The sequence below is a fragment of the Mauremys reevesii genome, linkage group 2 (assembly GCF_016161935.1).
Source record: "Mauremys reevesii isolate NIE-2019 linkage group 2, ASM1616193v1, whole genome shotgun sequence".
NCBI lineage: Eukaryota > Metazoa > Chordata > Testudines > Geoemydidae > Mauremys > Mauremys reevesii.
The window spans coordinates 59,026,780-59,045,429 of NC_052624.1; the positions used below are offsets into that span (position 1 = coordinate 59,026,780).

General features: G+C 40.4%; 1 protein-coding gene across 2 annotated transcripts in view; it reads right to left on the reverse strand.

Annotated features, from left to right (window-relative positions):
* Positions 1 to 18,650, reverse strand: part of LOC120398545 (ATP-dependent translocase ABCB1-like) — a 63,641-nt gene that overhangs the window by 34,687 nt on the left and 10,304 nt on the right. For both annotated transcript variants that reach the window (XM_039526056.1, XM_039526057.1), the window contains 10 exons: positions 18,152 to 18,230; positions 17,765 to 17,956; positions 16,501 to 16,672; positions 15,644 to 15,768; positions 12,004 to 12,181; positions 9,987 to 10,100; positions 7,296 to 7,406; positions 4,766 to 4,891; positions 2,847 to 3,050; positions 1,844 to 2,014 (listed from right to left, as the gene is read on the reverse strand). In XM_039526056.1, the coding sequence (XP_039381990.1) occupies positions 1,844 to 2,014; positions 2,847 to 3,050; positions 4,766 to 4,891; positions 7,296 to 7,406; positions 9,987 to 10,100; positions 12,004 to 12,181; positions 15,644 to 15,768; positions 16,501 to 16,672; positions 17,765 to 17,956; positions 18,152 to 18,230 (1,472 nt within the window). The remainder of the gene's footprint in view (positions 1 to 1,843; positions 2,015 to 2,846; positions 3,051 to 4,765; positions 4,892 to 7,295; positions 7,407 to 9,986; positions 10,101 to 12,003; positions 12,182 to 15,643; positions 15,769 to 16,500; positions 16,673 to 17,764; positions 17,957 to 18,151; positions 18,231 to 18,650) is intronic.

Consider the following 18,650-nt stretch of genomic DNA (forward strand, 5'->3'; position numbering starts at 1 on the left):
GGCTTCTTTGGGGGTGGTTTCATTCAGGGGCCTCTGTTCCTGATGCTCTTGGTACCAGTTCAAAGAGCCTTGATATGGTTTCTTTCCTTTTCCCAAAGCATCCCAGCTTCAGGGATGCCTGGGCGGCTCCCACTCTTGTTGTCTCATCTGTGTTTTCAGCCTCTGCAGCCCTGGGTTTGTTTTCTTCTTTGCTGGTTTTGCTGTCCTGCAGGTGCAGGTCTGTGTAGTTGGTTTTTCATGGCCACTTGGGCAACTTTCAGGCCCCACGTCTTTCTCAGCTGTCAGCCAAGTCTCGGCTACGAGCAGTGTCGTTGGGCGGAGGACAGTGATTTATCTTCGAACTGAGGTTGTTAATTGCAGTGTTGAGTTAACCTGTTCTCTGCTCTTTTCTTCTTCTTCTCCCCATTTTCAGCCTCTTGTGACCTAAAAAAACCTTCCACTCTCCACTCACACACCTTTAATCCTCCCCAAAACGCTTTGTGATGCTTGCAACAGCATTAGCAATATACAGTGCTGATCTGCCTTCCCAGGGACCTCCCTAAGGAGAGGGGGCCATTGGGTTGTGACACCAGAACAGGAAACAAGAGTAGTGAGAGCAGAAAGAACAGTGATTATGGAAGGAATCAAATGTATGCAGTAAAGGATGCCCTTGTCTGCAGGAAACCCGCTTTATTTGTTGCAGAAGTTGTAAGGTGTGTAGTGAATGAGGCAGAGGATTGCAGGAAAAGAAAGGATGGTCTCATTATTGTTGTAGCAGCCGAATACTGCCCTAGAGAATTGGATTCTAGCCCTGTCTCTGTGCTGAGCATTCACGGCTGCAACTGAAGTCAATGGGAGATGTGTTTTTAACATATCTAGCGCTGTATAATGCAAAATTCTCTGAAATATTGAGTCCTGGGCATCACAGATCATGCACCCAAAAGTAGTATGCACTTTCAACATTAACATCTCTGTGTCTCAGTTCCCTGTCTGTAATATGGGAATAATACTACCACCTTACCTGTCAGGGGTGTTGTGAAGATAAATTCATTAGTGTTTATGAAGCACTCAGATACTAGAGTGATGAGAGGTAAAGCCCATGAGGAAGTTAATAATTTTGTTTTCATAGCAGGGTTTGAATGGCATGGGGGCCATACATTGAATGCTGAGGATAAAAATAAATATTGACTAGCACTGAATTGTGATGTGAGGCAGGATGTGGTGGAGACCAGCATTAAAGAAGACGATTTCTGTCTACATGCAAATGTCCTGGCAATCAGGAATGACGCTAACAGAAATAGAGCCTGTGATTGCTTTAGGGTTGCCACCTGTCTGGGTTTTATCCTGACAGTCTGGCTTTTGGCTTCTGTGTCTAGGTGCCATTTAGGGTTTCCAGGTGCCCAGTTTTTGGCAACCTGGCAACTCTACGGCACCTGAAACAAAAGCTCAGTTACTGTGGGTGGGGGAGGAGTGCCGGGTCATTAACGCTCACCAGCCTCTGCTCAGCCAGGCCGCCTCCTACCTGCAGGCAAGCTCCTTGAGATGGTCCAGCAAACAATGGGGGGCATGGGGAGAGCAGCGAGTGATGGAGGCGGGGCCTCAGGGGAAGAGGTGGAAGAGGGGGAGGGAGTCTTAGGGGTGGCAACCTGAGATTGCTTAATGGAGTTTTGATTAAATAGTACAGGGTCATATCATGACACCAAAATTTGAGGATGCATCCCTATTAATTTCAATACCCAACTTGAAACCAGAGGAGAGCTATGCTTAAAAACGGATGGCATGCTATAGCCTTTAATGTCAAGCTTGCCATATGGTTGTTGTGCTTCTTAATACTGATTGATAACTCTAGCAATAGGATTCCTACCTTATCAAGAGCTGCTTGCACTATTGATTCACTCTGAGTGTCCAGAGCAGACGTGGCTTCATCCAACAGCAGAATCCTGGGATTCCTTGCCAGGGCACGGGCAATAGCAATTCGCTGTTTCTGCCCTCCGCTCAGCTGAGCTCCCCTTTCCCCCACCATGGTGTTAAATTTCTGAGAGAGGAGCATTGAGATTGCAGAAGGGGTCAGTTGAAATCCTTTCACACCTCCACCCCCATCTTACTGTTACTATCACATACAGAAATTTCCTCTCTTAAAAGTTTTATGATGGATGCTTTAATAAACGCATTAAGAATAATTACTTCTAAAAGAAGCATCTTGGCCAATTACATTCAGTGTTTTCCCCCCTTGAGGTAGAGGACAGTTTAAAATTCCTAATGATCGCTATACAGTTTTGTCTCTGTCTCACCTTCCAGTTGGCCAGGAATTACTATGTGGTGTGATGGTTTTCCATTAGCTTAAGGAAGGTACTCTAAAATTAGATTTTTTCAATTATTATAAATAGCAGCAATTGAAGTGAAAAAAAAAAACAGGCAAACTAGAACTGGCTGAAGGAATCCAGCCATTTGATTGTACAAAGGACACGAAGCAATTTTGTTTGCCAAGCAAAACCCAGTTTAAAAAACAAAAAACAAAAAAGATGGGAATATTAGAAGTGGGAAAAGATAGATAATACCTAGCAGAAGAAAACAGAGTAAAAACCATCTGGTAAATTGAAAACTCTCTCATTGTCCATAGAAATTCCTTATCCACCCTATTAAAAAAATGTTGCCACATGACATACAGTTAGTATTGTAAATTAAGAACATTGTGGATCAAATTGTCAATTGGAATAAATGACAAAACAGCAGTGAAAAGCTAGTGAAGCACCATCTATTTGCACGAGCAGAGAATTTGGGCCACAAAAATTCAGAAGAACCGAGAGAGAGAGAAACACCAAAGAATTCATCATAGTTATAAGGTGCTTAAAAGTACGTCAACTCACATCAGGCAGTCCGGATATAAAGTCAAAAGCATTGGCTTCTTTAGCTGCTTTCTCAATTTCAGAGTCAGTAATACCCTCTCTGCCACAGCGAATGTTCTCAGTTATTGTTGTAGCAAACAAAATAGGTTCTTGGCTTACAAGGCCAATACGTTCTCTCAGCCACTTTATATTAAGTGTCCGAATATCTCGTCCATCTAAGGTAATCTGAGTGGAAAGGCATAAATGAAGAGTTTGAGGAAATGTATTATGTTTAAAATAATTAGTTGTTATAATGGTATAATATTAATAATGATACACCTCTACCCCAATATACGTGACCAGATATAATACGAATTCGGATATAATGCGCTAAAGCAGTGCTCCGGGGGAGGCGGGGGGTTGCACATTCCGGTGGATCAAAGCAAGTTTGATATAACGCGGTTTCACCTATAACGCGGTAAGATTTTTTGGCTCCCGAGGACAGTGTTATATCGAGGTAGAGGTGTATAATAATTTACTTAAATATTTGTTTAGCAGCTTCTCACATGGAATAAAGCAATAACATTTAAACAAAATGACCAGGAAAAATTAAAACTATATCTTCACAATCACCTCAGACTAGAAGAACGAAAGGAGAAGGATAAACAAAAAGGATACTGTAGGAGCAGTGTTTTATAATTGTACTATGAGAATTAATGTATGATTTGATTTCATCCTGCCAGCCACCCTTTTTGAATAGCAGAAAGGAATGACAGACCAGAACAATCCTTATGACTGATTATGGTCACCCTTTTGTTTTTGGATAAGTTATAATGTCTACTATAGTTTCCTATATGTACTACAAATTAGGCACTCTAGTTAAATATACATTTCTTTGTTTTAAGGTTTTAGTAAGTAAGACAGAATCTTGTATTGTATCTATGTTAAGGAGATTAGAGGAATGTTGAGGGCTTGAAGCCCCAATGTGAATTGTTTTAGTTATAAGATTAAGCTAGGCTTGATTTATAATGTATTCTGCTGAATATAAAGTACTGCTGTCTCTATACCTTTGAAGGTTTCTGTAAGAGAGTGTTTGCATGCATTCCTCATTCACACATCAGGAAAAGATAAGGTGTCAAAGAAAGCCATCACAAATGTCCAGATGGTCAAGAAAAAGTGAGAGACTTGGAAAGACCAGGAGACAATCAGAAAACATCCATTGTATCCAATGCTAAACATGTTAGCAGCATTGACAACCTCTAAGGTGAGGCAGGCACCCCAGAACGTGAGACAACAAATAGGAGATAACAATGGGAAGCCCGACAATAACCATCAAATGATAATAGCAGAAAACCCCAAGATTAACACCACTTAAGGACAGGATGACATTGCAAAATGCATAGACTCAAATAGGTATTTACAACTGGAAAGCTGGGTTGTTGTGCCACAGAACTCTGGGTTCACTCCTGCAAAGCCTCGGAGCACTGGATCACAACCGACTGAGCCCAGCTCCACACTCGTGCTCAATCTAACTGGCCGTTAGATTGACTCGAGCTACAACAAACAGATAACTATAAACATCAACTGGCAGGAGAGAGAGAGAGAGAGAGAGAGAGATGTGCTATCTGTTGTATTTTCAATAAATGCAGCATATTTGCCTTTTCTCCCTGAAAAGATCCCATGTGCTTTGTATAGCATAACAATATCCTCAAATATTAAAATCCAAATTTTGACTTCCCTTAATATCAGTAAAGTCCTATCTAGGTTTTTTCAATATTCTCATCATCATGGCATACAAGTAATCAAAAATCAGTTTCAGAATTTCTTTGGATGCTATGTATCTTTTGTTCCTTTAAGAATCCAATTTTGTGTAATGTCCTTTTGAAGTATAGGTGTAATCTAGTCAGGAAATTAATCTTCAGCCTAGTAGCCAGGAATATCGACAGTTCATTCAAACTAACCTGTCCTTGGACTGGATCATAGAATCTCTGTAGCAGCTGAATAGCAGTACTTTTGCCACAGCCACTGGAGCCAACCAGAGCGATGGTCTTCCCCGATTGAACTTTCAGGTTCAGGCCCTTGAGAATCTGGAAATATAATCGTTATATGTTAGTCCAATAACTATAGAGTTACTTAATTTAATGGTTTGTTTAGAAAAAGATCTATTAAGATGCTTGGCATCATGATCAAGCCAATAATGAGAAGTCTGGTCTAACAGTGTATTGAACTCCCAGGCCTGCTTTCAGTCCTTTGTTCCAATCCGGGTTGGAAAGCACTTTGAAAATGACAAGAAAAAGTTTTTATTACTACTAACAATTTTGCTTTGTTCTATTCTTATTCTATAAAGACTGCCCTAAGAAAAATCCTTTGGCTCTGAAAACAAAGTGGGTGTTTTAATATCCCCAATGGAATGAAGAGTCAGGGTTTGACAATCTCTAGAATTTACTAGGGAGGGATTAGTTATGGAGTAATGACACTTTTGATGCTATGTTCACATTTAGGAACATTTTACCTCAGTCCGTTTATCCCATCTAATAAATGTCTAATATTACTAATGGTCAAAATATTTGTCTCCTATGGGAACTCTTGTGTTGTCACAAATCAATCTAAATATACATATTTTTTGTAATAGAAGATAAAAACAGTAATATTGTTCTCATCTCCTTATACTATACAAGAAGAGCTCCAGTTTTCCTGTAAACTAATAGTAGATAAGCTTTGGTGTTTGCTTGATCAAGCAAGAGCATCATTCTCCATCCCTTTAACATCATTTCTCATCACGACCATCCCAGCTCTAACTTCCCTTTTTTTAGGTAAGGCAGGAAAGGGCATGTCAAGGTAACGCTGACAATAACTAGAGTCTTCAGCTCTCTGTCACCCAGTTCATTCTAAATTTAGGTACTAAATGGACATTGCCTTGATCTTGTACGTTGATCATCTTTGGCAGGTGATTGATGAGAACCAGGTATCCAGGATGATTCTTTTAGCTTTGCCAGCTACCTCTGATACCATTGATAATGAGCCACTGCTGACATAGGGCGAACTCTGGAAGGGATGGATGGAATCATTCTTGAATGGCTCCATCCCATTCCAGCCACAGCCCCAAACTGTGGCTCATCCGGCCCAGGGTTTCTCTTGTGTAGAGTGATGTGGGATTCTGTCTTGTCACCCTCCTGCTCAGTTTGTATGCAAGACCATTAGGGGAAGACAGTGAGACACTACAGTCTACACCGTCTGCAGATAACATAGCTCTAAGTCGCTGTTTCATCAGACCCAGCTGGGAGAAATTGACTGGCTTAGCCAGCAAGTTACAGGGTGGGTTTGATGCAGGCAAGTCAGCTGTGACTCACCTCAGAGATGATTGAGTTTATGCTTGTAGGTTGGAGGAACCCATCAGAAGAAATGGCAGAGCTAACAGCAGCACACTCCAGTGAGTTTGTAACCTGTTGGATCCACAACTGCTTTTGCACGCAGGAAGCAGTAGCAGCTAATAGCATTTTGTTTCTCTTTTACACTTGGCCAGAAGGTTCTGAACTTTCAATTCTGGTACAGATGTCAATGCAGAGAGAAATATTAGATTATTGCAAAGTACCATACATAGGACTGTACAATAAGATGACTCCCCTCACAAACTTCAGCGGGTGGAGAGTATGGCAGTCTGTTTCTTAGAGGGCATTTTCTGTAGGGAAAATCTTACCTCCATGCTCTGTGATCTGCACTGGCTTCCACTTCATTGTCAGGAGTGATTTAGAATAATGGCTTTAACCAATAGACCTTAAAATAGGTTGAGTCCTGGCTATCTCCAAGATTACCTCTCCCCACATGGGATATCACAGCAGCTGAGATCTTCTGAAGCACGGACACAAACAGCTTTCTGGGTTTAACCACATGAGGGCTGGAGGTGAGGCATTCTTGGTGAGCGAGCTTGAACGAAGAATTTGCTTCTGATTCAATTCACCAGAGGCCAAATTTACTCACCTTCAGGTTACGCTGTAAGCCTCATTTGTTCTCCCTTACTTTTTCCAGCAAGTGAAAATGAAGAAAAAGTGGATGATGGTGGTGAAGACAAAGCTTTAGTTTTGGAAGGACATTCATCCTGCATTATTGTTACATTTTTATAACTATTATAATAACATTTAGCTCTTACATACTATATTTCATCCATATATCTCAAAGCACTTTAAAGAGGAGGTCAATATTACTATCCCCATTTTACAGATGGGGAAACTGAGGAAGAAAGCGGTGAAGTGACTTGCCAAGTGTTCCTTTGCAGGCCAGTGGCAGAGCTGGGAATAGTATCCTGGTCTCCTGAGTCCTCACCCAATGTTCTTTCAACTAGACTACACTGTGGTGCATAAATACCCAGAGTACAGGATTGGCACGGAATTAAAATAAACACATTAAATTGATAAAATATCAGTTTTATTTTTGGTCACACAGATAATGGCAGCAGCTTTTCACTGCAAAGATGAATTTGAAAAGATCACTTACTTTAACATCAGGTCTTGATGGGTAACTGAAATGGATGTTTTTGAATTCAATCTCTCCTTTGAGCTTGTCTGGTCTGTATCCTTCTCTGGCACTACTATCTATAAGACAGTGCTGGAGAGAGATTTTGAAAAGGTATCACACATTTGTCTGATTTTACAACTGTGCCTTTAGATGGATAAGTTGTTTAGGACAGTAAAAGAAGCATTGCAACACTACATAGCAGTTTAACTGATCACTGGTTGCTGTATTTCAGCTCAGATGATTCTGCATATCCGTGAAATGCAATCCTTGTGTCTACCCAGCAAAGCATTTTGGGATAGGGGACAAGGAAAGAATAGGAGTAACTAGAATAATAAAACATCAACTATACTGCTTAAATTATCCATCTCCCAACATTTACAATGGGCCCAAATCCCTTAGCTCCCTCCTAGCATCTGCCTAGGCAGAATGTGGGTTGAGAATCAGTTCTTGGAGGAGTGATGCAGCCTGTAATTGTTGGTTGGCTTAAAATGCACAAGCAAAATAAACAAACTGGGGATTTATTACAAAGTCTCCATCTCTAAAAAAGATACCATCATCTTGAGGCTCCCTGGTCTGAAGTCCAATGGAAAATTAGCCTAGCACTAAATAGCCTGACCTGGAATTGCTCCTCCACTTCCCATGTTGCTGATCTCTGTTGCACTGACACTTTTCAATGACCCAGTAACCACCAGCAGAGTTCAAATCTTCTCTTTGAGTAGGAATGGGAAGTTTAAAGGGGACCTCCTAGGATCTCTCTGCTCCACTCTAAGACGAGCAAAACCAAAAATAAAACCAAACCCTGTTCTCTGAGCTCTGGTTTCTGATTGGTTCTGGTAGTAGCTTCTAGCTTGTGCTATCTCCATCCAGGACTCTAGGCAATCTGGGAAACAGAGTCCTGAGCCTCTGTAGCCAACATTGCTGTAGTCTGGGGCGAGTCCCTTAAAGACTTGCTTAGTGCAATAGGTCAGGAACAACCAACTCCAGAAGTGGTTACAGAGTTTGATCACCCTTAATTCAGTTTCTCTGGGCAAAATTCCACCCTTTGTTATATTCACACAACCTCACTGACACCCATCAGCATTTATGGCCATAACAGAAGACAAAACTCAGCCCTTTGTTCTAACCTAATATGAACCTGGGACTGCAGATATATAACAAACTGCTGTACAAAATTCTAAGAGTTAGTTACTGAAAGTGTGGCATCCCTCTTCCCCAGCAACAGTATTACCAGAGCTTTCAACAGCACTGTTAATCTCCAAATCAAAAGCAATTGAACTGAAATCATGTCGACTCCATATTCTTGTGTTTTAAAGAGCAATGTCATTTCACTTAGCTCTTCACTGTTGCATTGCAGGCGTACATGCACAAAGCTTAACAACCAGTGTGATTGGCAGCAAAGTTATTTTTTTTTTTAGCATACATTTTTATACTATTAAGCTAGGCTATTAAGCAATTGCTAATTGGTTAACAAGATACACATAAGCACAGCTGTGACTTTATAGTGTAATTGTTATTTTGTTTTACTTTTTAATTTATTATTTTGTTACTGCCTACTAGCAGATAAGAACTAGCCTTATTTTATAAACTTGCATGTCAGTTTCTTACACTCTCATGCACAACAATCCCACACTTCACCACCTACTCTAAAAAATAAATGAATGAGGGAGTGACAAACCTAACAGGAACGAGGGCCCCAATCTGTAAAGTTGAGCTATAGATCTCAATTTCCCCCAAGTTTGCAATAAGCTCATTTAGGGCTTTGGTTAAGGCTCGTGTCTACTTAATATGAAGAGAAATGTCATCTTATTTTCGTTTTCAGTGGTCTGAGTCTACGCAGTTCATCCACTTTTTGATAAATAAATCAGAAATTTCAGACTGCTGGAAAAGTAACATTAAGTACCTGTGACAAAGTTCCTCATCTGCCTTGGTGGGTCCTGCGCTTATAGGCGGATTTTCTCGCCTGAGAGATTTATGGCAGCCCTCAGTTTGGCTACTTTTGCTAGTGCTCAAACCTGCCGTCCACTCAGCTAACCTCACCACTGGCCAGCATGGGAGAAACCTAGTGGCTCGGGGACAGGCCAGATCACTTTCCAATTTAGGCCTTCCCTTCTGGTGTTTCTCACAGACCAAGTCAACTCCTCCTGTGCCTGATCAGGAGTTGGGGAGATGGGGAAAACCCAGGTCCACTCTCTACACGGGGTTCCAGCCCAGGGCCCTATGGATATCAGCTGTCTAAAATGTTCCCTGTATCAACTGCATGATGGCACAACTCCCTCGGCTACTTCCTCATGGCCTTCCCCAGCACCTTCTTTATCCTCACTGCCCGATCTTCCTCCTGAAGCCTGATCACACTTGAACTCTCCACTCCTCCAGCAGCACGGCTTCTCGCTCCCTGCTCCTTGCACACACCCCTACTAACTGATGGGAGGTTCTTTTTAAACCAGGTGTCCTGATTACCTTGCATGCCATAATTGATTCTAGAAAGTTCTTAATTGGCTCCAGGTGTCTTGATTAGCTTGCTGGTCTTATTTAGTTCTAGCAGGTTCCTGATTCCTCTAGGGAAGCCCCTGCTCTGGTCACTCAGGGAATAGAAAATTGTTCATCCAGTGGCCAGTATATTTGCCTTCTACCAGACTCCTGTATCCCACTGGTCTGGGTCTGTCACAGTACCTTACTGATGACCTTGTACACTTCATAGGCAGCACCTCGAGCACTGGCAATACTCTCCAAGTATGGGGAGCCCTGGCCGAGAAAGAATGTGCCACGGAGCAGAGAGAATAATACCTACAGGGAAACAAAACAGGAGCTAGTTTACAGTGGTTCCAGACCTGCAGTTTCCTTAGTGCTAAATGTCATGGTAATCCTGGTGGTTCTGTAAGAGCTTTTCCAGAAAAAAAAATATAAAAAAATAAAATCAAAACTACGATTTCAGGTTGCATTTTTCCAGCTCCCCCAGTTTTTATTCTTTTGCTGGATTTGACACAGGACGTGGTGAATGTAGCTATTGTGTGCAGTCACATGCCCTTTAACAGTTGGATTAGCTTTTTTTGTTGCTGCTGATTTCATCAACTCCCATTAAGAGAATAAATAGTGAAATTAGACATCTCTCCATCTCTTTGCAATAATAAAAACCTCAGCGTCCTCAAAGAGAGTTAATCCACAGTTTCCTGAGGCCCCAATCCTTCAAAGCACATGCTTAACATTATGCCTTGTGACTAGTTCCACTGACATCAAGTTCTCATCAGAAGTCAGTGGGGCTACTCACAGTGCATAAAGCACGTACCTAAATCTTTGTAGGATCAGGGCCTTATTCCTTTCCAAAGGAAAAATAATCTAAAAGTTTTGGTAAACTACAATAATCCCTTGCAGGGATTTAAAAAAAAAATGAAAGATGATCACATGGCTGTGACACTGGCAGACAAAGTGCCAGCTCATGCCAAAGCCCCAGACCTCACTGAATGCTTACAGATGTATAGCTGGACGCCAGGCCAATTCACTTGTGTATTAGTATAGAGCAAAGTGATTGTTAAATGTATAAGAATGTATTTGGTGTTTAAACTTCATCAAAACTAATGGGATGTTAATGCACTGAAAACAATGCATTAGTTAAACACTTATCTGGATCCAATTATAATGCTGTAGCAAACATTCACATAGTGTATGCCCCTGTCAGCAAATAATCCATCAAATGAGAAAGAAGTCTTGTGGAATGCAAATGAAGAACTTTAACAGAAAAGTGTTAATTTCAAAGCAAGTGGTCATTGTGTGTGATGATTGAGGGTCGAAGACTCCAGATGTATTCCTCACTCTCTGCCATCAAAGGAAAAGCCCACATGGGTATTGACCCTGTAAGCTTGTTTTCTGTGAGAAGAAAACTATGATTATGGATTCAGGGAAAAATCCTTCATCTCTGCACTGTTTGGATTCTAACAGGGCAAAATAAATGAACATAGAGATGGAGATTCCCTGAGCCCTGAGAGACTTTTGCGAAACTGGCAGATCACGACATTTCTGCTATCATTTGAAATTATAGACTGATTCATCTGTACATATATTTTATCTGCTTTAATCTCTCAATAACTCTTATTACCTTTTCTTAGCTAATAAACCTTTAGTTAGTTTACTACAGAATTGTCTACCAGCATTGTCTTTGGTATAAAATCTAGGATATCAATTGATCTGGGGTAAGTGATTAGTCTCTGGGACTGGAAGCAACCTGAATGTGGTATGATTTTTGGTGTAAATGACCTTTTATCACAAAGTCAGGTTTGTCTGTGTGGCAAGATAGACTGGAGAGTCTGTCTGTGACTCCATGGTAAGACTGGTGTAATGATCCAGGAAATCAGATTTGTTACTGGCTTTGTGAAATCTAATTATAGAACACACCACCAGCTTGGGGTGTCTGCCCTGTTTTCTGACAGCCTCCCTGAGGTAGGCACTCATGGTCGTGAATCACTCCAGACAGCATGACAGTGACCGAATGAGATATTTGTTTAGGAACTTTGAGGTCTTAAGTATGTAGATTCAACATCTCTGTTGATTTATATTAAAACATGTTTTAAGATTTAGTCTGATAGGTACGTTGTGCCTCAGCAGAAATTATAGATTATTTTATGCAGTACTTAATTTATAGACCATTTTTAAAAAGTTTGCCTCAGTTAATCAGACTATACTGTGCTGTACTTACAATTAACACACGTCCGATGTCATAATTCTCTTTCTCCTCCACTGTGAGTTTGGTTCCGTACCAAAATGCAAGAGCAAAGGCTCCAAATAAAATAAACTCTGTGAAACCCAAAGTTGTGTAGGTGGTAATGGATTTTTTTACTCCAACTTTCCTAGCATTCTCCAGGTTAACATCATATCTGAAAACAGATGATAAATGTTAAATTTAGTATGTACCCAGATGATATTCAGTTCCCTAGCTTCCTCTCATGCTTCCAGGGTTTTCTGCCATAAAACTCAATTATCTAGATTCTTAGATGGTGTGAATCAACACAGCTTCATTGATTTTACATCAACAGAGGATCTGGCCCATGGCTGCTCTGAGTGAATTATCAGGCACACAGATAAACATGATATATTAGGGAACAGTCAACACAACTTTGTAAATGGAAATTGTGCCTCACCACTCTATTAAAATTCTTTGAGAGTTTCAGTAAGCGTGTGGACAAGGGTAATCCAGTTGATATAGTGTACTTGGACTTTCAGAAAGTCCACAACAAGGTCCTAAACAAAGGCTCTTAAGCAAAGACATGGGATAAGAATGATAGGAAACAAAGGGTAGGAATAAATGGTCAGTTTTCACAGCAGGGAGAGAAAAATTATGGATTCTTTGGGGACCCTGTACAGAGACCTGTGCTGTTCACATATTCATAAATTATATGAAAAAGAGGGTGAACAATGAGGTGCAAAAATTGCAGATGATACAAAATTATTCAACATAGTTAAGTCCAGAGCAGACTGCAAAGAGCTACAAAGGCATCTCACAAAACTGGGTGACTGGGCAACAAAATGGCAGATGAAATTCAATGTTGATAAATGCAAAGTAAGGCATATTGGAAAACAATCCCAACTATACATAAAGAATGATTGGGCCTAATTTAACTGATACAATTAAAGAAAGATCTTGTAGACATCATGGACAATTCTCTGAAAACATTTGCTCAATGTGCAGCAGCTGTCTAAAAAGCTAACAGAATGTTAGGAACCATTAGGAAAGGGATAGCTAATAAGACAGAAAATATCATAATGCCACTGTGTAAATCCATGATATGCCCACACCTCAGATAATGTGTGCAGTTCTGGTTGCTCCATCTCAAATAAGATATATTAGAATTAGAAAAGGTACAGAGAAGGGCAACAAAAATTATTAGTGGTTTGGAACAACTTCCATCTGAGGAGAGATTAAAAAGACTGGACTGTTCATCTTAGAAACAGATGACTAAGAGAAGATATGATAAAGGTCTAGAAAATGAATGAAGAGAAAGTGAATAGGAAATTCTTATTTACCCCTTCATGTAATATAAGAACCAGGGGTCACCCAATGAAATTAATAGGTAGTAGGTTTAAAACTTACAGAAAGAAGTACTTCTTCACATAATGCAGTCAACAACTCATTGCCAGGCCAAAAGTATAACTGGGTTCAAAAAAGAATTAGATGAGCTAATGGAGGCTAGGTTCATCAACGGCTATTTGCCAAGATGGTCAGGGGTGGAACCCTATGCTGTGGATGCCCCTAAACGTCTGGGACTGGATGACGGGGACGGATCACTAAAAAATTGCCCTGTTCCGTTCACTTAATCTGAAATATCAGGCACTGGACACTGTCAGAAGACAGGATTCTGGACTAGATGGACCATTAGTCTGACCCATTCTTATGTAATATTGGAAAAAATGGCCTGAAATCAACAACATGAAATTCAATAAAGACAACTGCAAAGTACTACACTTGGGAAGGAAAAATCAAATGCGCAAATACAAAATGGGGAATAACTGGTTACGCAGTAGTACTGCAGACAAGGATCTGGGCATTCAAGTACATCACAAATTGAATATGAACCAACAACATGATGTAGTTGTGAAAAAAGATAATATTCTCAGTGCACTCAGGGGAGTATCGTATTTAAGACATGGGAGGCAATTGTTCCACTCTACTTGTCTCTGGTGAGGCCTCTGCCAGAGTTGTGTATCGGTTTAGGAAAGGTGTGGACAAACTAGAGAAAGTCTAGAAGAGACCAACAAAAATGATAAAATGTTTAGAAAACCTGAGGAAAGGTTAAAAGAACTGGGCATGTTGATCTTGGAAATTGAACACTAAGCAGGGACTTAGCTAACAGTCTTCAAATATGCTAAGGAATGTTACAGAGAGGATGGTGATTGGTTGTTCTCCATATCCACAGAAGACAGGACAAGAAATAATCAGGGTAATGGGCAGCAAGGGAGGTTTAGGTTAGATGTTAGGAAAAACTGCCTAAATATTAGGATAGTTAAGTACTGGAATGTGTTACCGAGGAAGGTTGTGGAATCCCCATTATTGCAGGTTTTTCAGAACTGGTTAGACAAACACCTGTCAGAGATGGCCTACCTATACTTGACCCTGCCTCAGTGCAGGGGGCTGGAATTGATGATATCTCAAGGTCCCTTCCAGCCCTACATTTCTAGGATTCTATGAATATCAGCTCGCAAAGGGAAGAGTTAGTGTTCACTCAATTTTTGAAGAAAAAGTGCTTTAGATAAAACTAAATAAGTAAACAGAAGCCAGAATCCCCTTTGACTCCACAACCTGGCAGTAGTTCTCTCCTGCTGAATGCTGTTGGAAGCCAGGAACTATTCTCATAAGCTAAGTTACCAAGACATATGCCAATAGCAAGCAACAAATACAAATTAAGCACCATATTATGCTAATTAACCCCTGTGAGACAAGGACAAAGATTAACAATTAGTTAATGAAAAAAAATCACTCTTTTTGCTTGTGATTCCTTTACAAGCTTATGGTTTTCCATCAATCAGTAACAGCTTCTGTTCACTCATTAGCTATCTAATCCCCTTTAGCTTCTGAAGGGCATTACAGAAAGCACCGCTCAGCCCAGCAATGTTCTCAGAACATTTCAGGAGGACATGCATATTATTTTATTGTTCAAAGACATGCTCAGAAGCTTTGTAGGAACCTCTCGACACATACATTATGTACAAAAATGCCCTGACCAAACGTGGGAAGGCCCAAAATGGATGGCACAGTTTACGCAGTAGTGAAAGGCTCCTAAAATGATGTGCAATTAATTTCTTCCACATAAACTGCTCAGATAACATTGGTGCTGTTCAGATTAGATCAAAAGGACTAAGCACATACTTAATTTTAAGAATGTGGGTAGTGCCCTTGAAGTCAATGACATAGGAAAGTGATAGGCAATTTTACCTAAGCTCATGATCTAGTAAAGCATGAACTTAACTGTAAACACTTTAATCAATTATTTCAGTGGGAGTGGGCATGTGCTTAAAGTATTTGCATAAGTGCTTTGTTGGACTGGAGCCTTAGAGAAGATTGCATTTTCTGTAGCTTCAGCTTCCAAATTTAACTTCAGGTTAGTGTCAGAGGGAAATTGGACCTTACAATGCCCCTCCATAATGTAGGTCAATTGAGTGATTGCAAATGTTCATGAGTCACAGAAAACATCTCCTTCCATATGCTCATATTTATCTTCATCTGAACTTCTCGGCTGTCTGGGGGATAAACTGACAGATCATCTTTGATTTTATTTTTAAATAACCACATCACTTTCCCAAATATTATGTACAATCAATTATTAGGTTAAAAAAAACCTCACTTTGCTAATGCCTTCATCTGTCCATTGAAAGCAACGACTGTTCTGATAGAAGTCAAAATTTCTTCCGCCACAGCTCCTGCTCTAGCATAAGCAGTCAACTCTTTTGTAGTGAATGATGCCAGGAACTGGAAAATTGGGAGGGCGGGAGGAAGGGGAAAGTATTTTATGGAAATCTATTTAAGTGGTTTAAATTATGTACTGATTCAAAAATTGATCAAGCACTTAGCAAAAGAGCCTAGAATTTAGGAGACCTGGGTTCAAGTCCCCACTCCAACACAGTTTTCCTGGGCAACTTTGGGTAAGTAACTTTTCTCTGTGTTTCACTTCTCCATGTGTAACAAGGGAATCCTCTATCTTGCATGGTGTTGTGAGGCTAAACACAATGAAGCTTGTGTGACACTCAGAAACTATAGTAATGGAGGCCATGTGAATAACTTAGCTATCTTAATTACAGGTCACAATCCTGTTTCTTCCTCCATCATTTTCAGTGCTTGAGAGGGGGAAAGGGGAAGAGAAAACAAAATACAATCTAAAAATGGAAACACTTTGTAAATTTTTCTGAGCATTACAAGGAATATCTACTAATGTGGTCACAGTTGATAGATGCAGATCATCCTCTTCCCATGTGGTGAGTGGTGGTGACTGGACGCAGTCCAGGCCTCCATGGCATGCGAATGCCTGCCCGCTGATGCTCAGTGTAGACAGAGCTCTGGAAATTTTGGGGCAGGAGCCAGTGGAGTAGGAGAAGGTCTGCTCTCCATGCTCTCCAAACTTTGGGGTCATGTTGCTTTGGGGTTCACTCCCTCTCAATCTGTTTTTAGAGGTAGAATTCTTATTTGTTTTTCCTCAGCACTTACAAATGATCCAACTGCTGGTGCTGCAACAAGGAGAGGGCTAACTGACAAAATGACCAAAGTCAGTTTCCACCCGTAGACGAATCCTATAACAATCCCTGTCAGAAACGTGGCAAAGAATTGTACAAATATACACAACTTGTCTCCGATGCCTTCGCGGATGGTGTTAATGTCACTGTTAATTAAAAAAAAAGAGATTTGTTAACTTTGATGAATGCCTCCTCCTCACACATTTTTCTGTTTTGCTGGAGAGAAGCTTGTCAGAAGTTTAACTGTTCAAATCATTGGGTAGTAGGAATTTTGGACGTGGATACTGAACAGCAGTAATGGCTCTTTGTGGGGCTAGGAACTAGCAGATCACAACTCATTTTCTGTGATGTAACCTCTAGATAGACTTCTGCCATTGCTAAACCTATTCATTCACATGTGACCCAATTCATTCATGCAATAGCCAAAAGGAATAATCCATACAAAAAACAACAACAAAAATTCACCACCAAAACCTTTACATTACTTTTTACTTCAAGTTTCCCTATGTATCCAATCTTCTTCAATTTTGTTATTAGATTTTAAGATCTTTGAGGCAAGGAATATCTCCTTTTTACATCCTATACAGTGACAAGCACAGTGTTAGTAAATTATTATTTGGAAAACCATTGTGTGTCATGCTAATTTTCTCTTGCTAGTTACATATGTGGGAGCTAGGACTGGTGAAATTCAAGCCTCTCTCATTCCCTTTAGGATTCACATCTTACGAAAACTGGGCGTATCCCTCCCTGCTAATATTAAATCTGGAGAAACTCTGCATACTCTGATCATACCTTCCTCTGAATCCCTGCACAAGGGACCTGATCCAAAGATTCCTAAGGATTTTAATTGGTTTTGGATCACGTTCAAAATGATAACACAGTGCACATAACTGTGAGTGCAGTTTCATTTCATACAATGTCAGGGTTTTCAGTGTTTGTAAACTAGCTGGAGACAGCAGAGCTATTTATCTACAGTAGTTTGCAAAATAGCTCATAGACACTACAAAGCCAATGTCAGAGGAGTAAGATATTGCATTTCATGGCATACGCCCTCGCAAGGGAAATGTTACTGAAACCCTGAAAGTGAAGTGAAAAATGATAACAAATCCCTCCCACAGACAGCAGTAATATTTTGGGTCTTAGTTAAAAAGGTTTCCTGGAAATTCCCTGTAGCTAATTCTATAAAGGTAAACATCAGACTCAGGTTTCTGGTTCATAGATAAATAGAGCTTTCTCACTCCGTCAGTCGGGTGTTCAACGTTCCAATCTGGCTGGTATCAAACCAAGCCATCTCCTGGTGAAGTATGGCGAAAAAAAACTTTTGTCGGATTCTTGCTGTCTGTCTTGCAGCTGAGGTCAGAAATGTCCAGACTTGGATGGTGCTCAGTATCACTACAGCAAAGGCAATACCCGCATAGTAGGAGGCAAACCTGTAGTAAAATAGTAAAAGTCCATAAGGTCAATTGCATCTTGCAAGATAAGTTAGACACATCAGGTCACATTCAACCCTGCTGAAGCCAATGGGATGTAATTGAGGGACAAATTTGGCTTACAGTCTAATGGACAAAGAAAATATAGAAACTACACTGTGCTATTCTTATGAAAATAATTGCAGAGGTTCTTACCTGGTCATTTCAGCTTCTATATCCAAACCTGGAATTGCTAGACAAGTAGAGCTACTATTCATCACAGCTGAAAGATTAACTGTAACAAAGAAAATTATTCAGTTTTATTAGAACAGGCATAAAACAAATCATGGCGGTTTAAGGCCATAATCTTATGGGTGTTTTGTATGATGCTACACTCCCTGCAACAGGGCTGTAGATTTATAACTTTCATGGTGTCCATCATCCTTCTAGTGGAGGATCAAACAGGGCAAACTTCTGAGTCAGCTCAGAGGGTTACTGTAGAGTGATGTCATGGATTTAGCTCATTACGTCAAAGGGCACCGGCCAGATCATAGCTTCATCTCATCTGGCCTTCAGATTCCAACAGTGGCCAATATCTGATTTTTCAGAAGTTGATAACTCCCCCTTCTACCTCATATAAGGCAAAATTCATCCATGCAGACACCATAAGGCCGACTTTTATGCACCACTTAGGTTCCACCCAAGCCTCAAAACT